A 7,124-nucleotide genomic window follows, 5' to 3' on the forward strand; every position below is an offset into this window, starting at 1 on the left:
CTTCCAGATGGCTATTTAATATGGCAGAGTTTATCATGTTCCAGGTGGGAAGTAACACATGGTATCTATTGGCCTGGGAAGCCATGAAAATAAAAAGGGTTGTTAAAAATACCTTAGCTGCTGAAATAGTAGTGAAAGCAGAATGACAGATACAGGAGCTTATTTATCCAATCTCCTGTAGGATATCTTATACAATGGGCAATCTGAGAACTGGAAGGCCAGAAAATGTTTTGTGGATAACTATTTTCTTTGGGTCAATGGACCTTTAAGAAAAGGTGTCACGAAGAAAAAATTGAGGATTGACCTTGCCAATATAAAGGAAGTGTCCGAAAGAAACAAAATGTCCAAAGTAAAATAAGTTTATGCAAGTCATCAGTGGTCAAGATTGTTTGCACAAAAAGGTGCTTGCTCCAAACAATCATTGGAAATCCTCAATTGGGGTTAATTAATGAATTATTTGACTCTGTGGATTTAAAGGGAAAAAGGTTGGGCTGGTGTGTGGAAGGAGCTGTATGACTGATGGTTAGTAAATTCCAACTGAAGAGATGTCCTGTTACTAGTCTCATTAATTGCTATGGATCTAGATTAACACACTGGACATCTCAAAGCACTTTACAGCAAGTTAAGTATTTTAAGTGTGATCATGGTTGCCAAGCAGGAAAGGTGGCAACTAATAGGTGCACAACAAAATCCCCCAAACTGCAATGTAATGGTGATCAGATAAGCTGTTTTCTATAATTGTGATTGAGGGATAAATATTAACCATGATGCCAGAGAAAACACTTCTACCATTCTTCAAAATAATGCTACCTGAAATGGCACACATGGTCTCATAAAGATGCTAAGTAATGTGCCTGAAGATCCATGCAAGACAAATCTTCCCTGACCGGAAGGTGCTGTAAGTGAAGACACTAGATACTTCTTTAAAGTAGGTATTGCAATAGGTCAACATAATATGACTAGGGAGAATAACGAAGGAGTGTTTTCTTTCCACCCATCTATCCTTTGGATATAGGCTTCATGAACAATGGCAACATTTATTACCCATTCCCAATTACCACTGAGGAGGTGGTGGTGAGTCCCTGTGTTGAACTGCCGCAGTCTATTTAGTGTAGGCATATCCACAATGCTGTTAGGAAGTAAGTTCCAAGATTTCAAACCAGTGACAATGAAATAATTGTGATTTATCTTCTAATCAGGCAGTGTGTGAAGTGGACAATTGCTTGTAGATTGAGGAATGATGCTTTTCTAGGTTGTAGTATTTGCTTGTTTGGGAGAGGTTGTAGTAGAAAACTTGCTATCATCCAACTTGTAGATGATATGGGGTAGCCCCAGTATGCTGATGCTGCAGGGAGTTAACATTTATGATGCTGGATGCAGTGCAAAAAATGTAGATTTATTTCTACTGGATAGTGACTAGATATTTTACTTACGCTTTTCAAGCATTTTTAGAACTGTATTCATCCAGGCAAGTGGAAAATTCTTCCACTACGCTCCTGATGTATTCATTGTACATGATAGAAAGGATCGGAGGAGTGAAGAGATGAGTTACTTGCAGAACAAGTAAATTCTGATACTACTCTTGTAGCCATAGTTTTGGCTGGTCCTGTTAAGCTTCTGGTCAACAGCAACACCTAAAATGTTGATGATGAAGGATTCAGTGATGCTGATGCTGCTGAAGGTCAATGAAGATGGTTAAAGTTTTCTCTTTTTGTAAATGGTCATTACCTGGCATTTGCGTGGCACTAATATTACTTTGCAATTATCAGCCCAAGCCTGAGTTTTGTCCAGTTTTGTCTGAAAGCAGACACAGACAGTTTCATTACCTGTACAGCAGCAAATAGAACAGAACCCTATATTGAATAATCAGCAGTGAACACCCCCACTTGGATCTTATTTTAGAGAGACAATCACACAAGAAGCCGCTGAAGTTAGCTTAGATGATGGGTTGAATAATCTGTAGTCAATTTAGCATTGGAGAAACAACTGTCACTTGTGTTTAGTACATGGAAATATTTAATGAGTTTTATGATTAAATGTATACAAATGTGAATAATATTTGTAAGATCGTAAATTGATCAGTATTGCCTACTATGCAATGGATTCTAACACATGTCTAAAAGTAGCAATTAAATTCACAGTGATGGAGGGCGGAAGAGTAGTGTGACCTTGTGTCCTTTGGATGGAATTTGTTTGTTCACCCCTTTCCTATAAATAATCTTTGCCAGTCAGCAATACTGAAACTCAGACTTCATTATGAACCAATTGGTTTTAAACTTGGATTAACAAAATCAGATTAAATAACTTGCTCAGACAAGTCTGGACCAAATTGCTAAACCAGTATTAATCCATGGTTGTGGTGTATGCCAGGCTGCAATCTCACCCTACAACGTACATCAGAATTTCATCAGACATAACCTAGAATACTTTTATGAATTAATGGTGCTGAAGTTAGAAGAGTTAAGAAAATGTTGCGCTCTTAATGAAAGTATGATATGGGAGTCAAAGAAAACAGCACAGCTGGTGCCTTGCGATTGATCCAAACACTTACAGAAGTGTACACTGCAGAATTCCTGTAGTAGTTTCTGGATCCTTTGCTGCAACCACGGTGGAAGGGCAATTGCAAATTCAGGAGGAATATTCAGTTAAGTTGATTCTTATTGATTTCCACCAAAATTACAGTGGGAAATGAGTAGAATATTAATGAATAATTACGAATGTTTCTACTCTCTGCTGGCAGTGGTCTCCTGTAACAGTCATTTTTGTTTCTCACAAGAAACACATAAATAGTTCAACAAAATATTGATACCATGGATTAAGGGGGAGGAAGTGGGAACAGAAAGTTACAAAAACCATTGGCTGCCAGGACTAAAACTCAACGCAGTAACATAAATGAAATGTCGTGCTGATGTTATCCCCCTCCCAACAGTAACATCTTTACATCTTAAAGACAATTGGCTAAAATGTTAAATTCAGTACACCTCCTATTAAAGCCACCAACCAAAGTATATCAACCAAAGCACAGATCCAAACAAAGTGTGTTTAGTGGCCCAGAATTTTGCCAATATTCACCTGATGATAGCCTGGATTTTCAAAAATAAAACCCCAAAATTTTCACTTTCGTTATCATTTCTGAAACTAAAGAAAATTAAAACAAATCAAATACTGTATTGTAAAAATGTAAATCAGTATATTTGAAAACTATTCTGCCCGGTAGAATTGACATCTAGCTTTGTACTTGCTTTTGTAAATTAGTTCAGGAATCAAAGATTTGTGTGTGTGTGTGTGTGTGTGTATGTGCGCGCATGCACATGTGCATGTGTGTGTCTGTTTGTACAGAAATAAGACCGTTCTACATAAATTGCACAATCCTGCCAGTACTTACAGATTTGTGGTTCAACATAATTGGTTACCCTATTTATGGACTCTGTACGTTTAGCTTTATAAGTTAACTATCAATGCTCAAACATATTGTTGAAATGTAAGATTCCATAGCTTTAATATTTTAATTGAGCACAAGGCTGACACAACACTCAAGACTATAATGAAACAAAGAAAAATGAATTTACATCTGAACATGTTTTTGTAATTTTAAAATCTTATTATTTTTATATTTCCTTTCCCACAATTGCCTTTCCTTTGTCTTTGTGGTCTCAATGCATAAGAAGATACCTAACTGCCTTTGATTCCTCACCCAAGAAACAGTGCAGCTGGTGTGTAAATTAAATTGTTATTGTGTAATTTCCTCTGTAGGCCTCCCTTCCACTCAGTATCTCAAATTAATACCACGTCAAAGATCAAAAACTCACTGGAGTGTTGTGTAAGGGATGTTGACAGGAAGAAAGGGAGGGAGGAAATTAAAGGTATAACTGTTTGAAGGATCAAGTTCAGCAGGTAATAGAAAAGACAAGTGGAATGTTGGCCTTTATTTCAAAGGAACTGGAATAGAACAGTAGGACAAAAACCAAAGAAGGCACTAATTAGACCACATCAAGAATACAGTGAATAGTTTTGACCTCTTTTTCTAAGGGAAGATTTACTAGCACCGGAGGCAGTCTAGAGAAGGTTCACTAGGCTGATCCCAGGAATTGTCTTATGAAATGAGGATGAGTAGGTTAGGCCTGGAATTTAGGAGAACAAGAGATTACATTATTGAAACATTCAAGACTCTTAGGGGACTTGACAGGGTAGACGCAGAATGGCTGTTTCACTTTTTCAGAGAATCTAGTAATAGAGAGCATAGTCTCAGAGTAAGGGGTCATCCAGTTAGGGGAGAGATGAGGAAAACCTTCTTCTCTCAGAAGTTAGTGAATCTGTGGAATTCCTTAGCCATTAAGAATATGCAAGGCTGAGACAAACATTTTATTTTAAATCGGTTGGGGAATTGAGAGTTATGGGGAAAAAGGCAGAAAAGTGGAGTTGAGGATTATCAGATCAGCCATTGAATGGCAAAGCAGACTTGATGGGCTGAATGGCCAACATCTGTTTCCATATCTTATGGTCTTGTAGACTGCAACTCTATCAAATTACAAGGAGGTAGGTGCCCACAAAATAAAATCACCTTCAAATTCAGTTTTTTTTGTATGAATGATCCCAACATATACCTTCAGTAGTTTCACAGTTTGGGAAGAATTTGGCAGTGTCTGATTAAAACGGTACACATTTGATACCCAGAGATAACAAGGTGTAGAGCTGGATGAACACAGCAGGCCAAGCAGCATCAGAGGAGCAGGAAGGCTGACGTTTCGGGCCTAGACCCTTCTTCAGAAATGGGGGGAGGAGGGTAACTTCTTCAGGGTAGGCATCCTTAGAAGAGTCTTCGCAGTGGGGTTAAAATTGTTTCAGAGATAGTAAGAACTGCAGATGCTGGAGAATCTGAGATAACAAGGTGTAGAGCTGGATGAACACAACAGGCCAAGCAGCATCAGAGGAGCAGGAAGGCTGATGTTTGGGGCCTAGACACTAAACGTCAGCCTTCCTGCTCGTCCTGCTGTGTTTATCCAGCTCTACACCTTGTTATCTCAGATTCTCCAGCATCTGCAGTTCCTACTATCTCTGAAACATTTGATACCCAAGTTCCTCACAATGAAGTATGTAAACAAAGTCTATTAAATCCAACTTTTTGAAAAATAGATGAAGTTTTGTAAAATGCATTGATCTTGGTTTAAAAATATACTCCGAGTGGGATCAGACTGAACTAAAACTATTGTAATCAGAGTCAGGGGTACTATCACAGTGCAGCCTCTGAACTCAAGATATTTCTAATTAATTTGTTCATGCATGTTACTACATGCCTCTGGAGCAAGTGGGACTTGAACCCGGGTCTCCAGGCTCAAAGGCACCAACACCAACACCAAGGCAACGCAAAACACCTCCTTCCCCTTCAATTGAATTGTCCACTTGGGATTTACTGCTCAAGGGTTGCATCCAATCTTACCGTCAGCTGATTGTCCGTTCATTATTCCCTGCGGTCGAATGTTTAAAGGATAAGGTGCTTTATTCTTGAAATGGATCTGTAAGGTATCTCCTACTTCTGCTCGTAGAATGGGACCCAGCAACCCTGCAACAAGTAAAATGAGAGATTGCAAAAGCAAATTATAATCAAAATCTAAATACATAAATAAAATCAACTGTAGAAAATAACAATAATAAATTGTTTAACTCAGGGAGCATCGCTTGATACGCTCGGTATATTCGATTAGATTTTCAATGAGTTACCTCTCCAGTTCGGGCCAGGCTTTTCTCTGTTAAAGTCAGCGTCACGGTACTCCTTGTAAACAATCTTGTAATAAGTGTCCGTTTCAGCAGAACTGAAAACACGCCTTTAAAAGGGTCAAACAATGAATGAGCACCACAAATGTAATGACTGATAACAATTTTAATGATTTGTGTGGGGAGGGGGGGGGGTGAGGTAATATTCAAAATCGTTGGTCAATGGGTTAAATTTGAAGAAGTCACGAGAAAGAGGCTGGCTGGTAAAGAAAAGGCTTAAACAAAATCCCCAGAATCAACAGTTGAATGTTGTTTAAATGTGGAGGTGTACCTTTCTCCCCAATCTCTGGAATAAGTCCATTCGATTTCCACAGCAGCCAAATGGTGCAGCCTGTTCACTGCCAGTCCGCCCCGGAGGAGACATGAAATGAACAGCACGAGTGGGCAACAGCACTTCATGGTGTTATCCGGGCCGAATGTACAAACTCCACGGACTTGCTCACTTTATTTGAAATCGGAGTTCGCAGTCCTGCTCGGGTGACCCGGGGTTAGACTTTTATCTCGCCACCTCCGCCACGTCCGTGAGAACATCAAATAACAAATCACCCGTCACAAGCTTGTGTGTAAACATGAGCCACCTACTCTTAAAAGCACCGCTCAGTGGCAGATGAATTTCCGCCAGAGTTCTGTACATGTTCGGCAGCAATTGCATAGCAATTACCAAAAACAGCCCCCCAAAAAAGCACGTACGTGGGGCTATCAAAGAAACGTTACATCAAGTTCAACCCGTTCAAGTACAGCCGTGTAATAAAACAGAGAACTGCAGATGCTGGAGATCCGGAACAAACAAAAACAGAAATTGCTGGAGAAAAATCAGCAGATCTGGCAGCATCTATGGGAAGGAAAACGCCTTCTGAAGGGTCACTGGACTTATAACGTTAACTGGTATTATCTCCACAGATGCTGCCAGACCTAGAGTTTTTTTTTCCCACCAGCAATGTCTGTTTCAGTTATGGTTTTCCCACTGTTGCTGAAGGGAGGAACCTGAAACGTTATCGTTTTCTCTCCCTGCTCATGCCCTCTGAGCAGCTGATTGTTCTCCGAGCAGTTCTTGGTTGAACAGGTTTTAAAATGAGATTTAGGCCCATTATAACGACCGTGAAATGTGGTGGGAAGCACATATTCTTCATGTAAAAGCCCCTGTGGGCCATTCTCTCCAGCAAGCCTCAATATTTCCAAACAATGTAAAGGGTGCCAACACCTGGCAAGCAACAAAGGGCGCCTCCTCTTCTTCCTTGGGAAATGCACACTCGTCCGTCACGTAACAGGATAAAGCAACTTTCTTTTTACATTATAGATCATATTACACCACATGCTGGAGGCTTTTTCATTCAAAATCAACAATTAATGTT

The 7,124-nt window shown here is 39.6% G+C and overlaps 1 protein-coding gene across 2 annotated transcripts in view; it reads right to left on the bottom strand.

The window, feature by feature from the left end:
* The window catches only part of f5 (coagulation factor V), a 73,646-nt gene extending 67,141 nt beyond the window's left edge, over positions 1 to 6,505 (bottom strand). Inside the window, exons 1-3 of one of the 2 annotated variants that reach the window (XM_048603174.1) lie at positions 6,044 to 6,505; positions 5,719 to 5,822; positions 5,438 to 5,560 (exon numbers count right to left, since the gene is read on the bottom strand). In XM_048603174.1, coding sequence (XP_048459131.1) covers positions 5,438 to 5,560; positions 5,719 to 5,822; positions 6,044 to 6,171 — 355 coding nt within the window. In that variant the 5' untranslated portion in view covers positions 6,172 to 6,505. The remainder of the gene's footprint in view (positions 1 to 5,437; positions 5,561 to 5,718; positions 5,823 to 6,043) is intronic. The other variant, XM_048603175.1, reaches the window with a different exon arrangement.
* Positions 6,506 to 7,124: the final 619 nt, after the last annotated feature.

The sequence above is a fragment of the Rhincodon typus genome, chromosome 11 (assembly GCF_021869965.1).
Source record: "Rhincodon typus isolate 14 chromosome 11, sRhiTyp1.1, whole genome shotgun sequence".
Taxonomy (NCBI): domain Eukaryota; kingdom Metazoa; phylum Chordata; class Chondrichthyes; order Orectolobiformes; family Rhincodontidae; genus Rhincodon; species Rhincodon typus.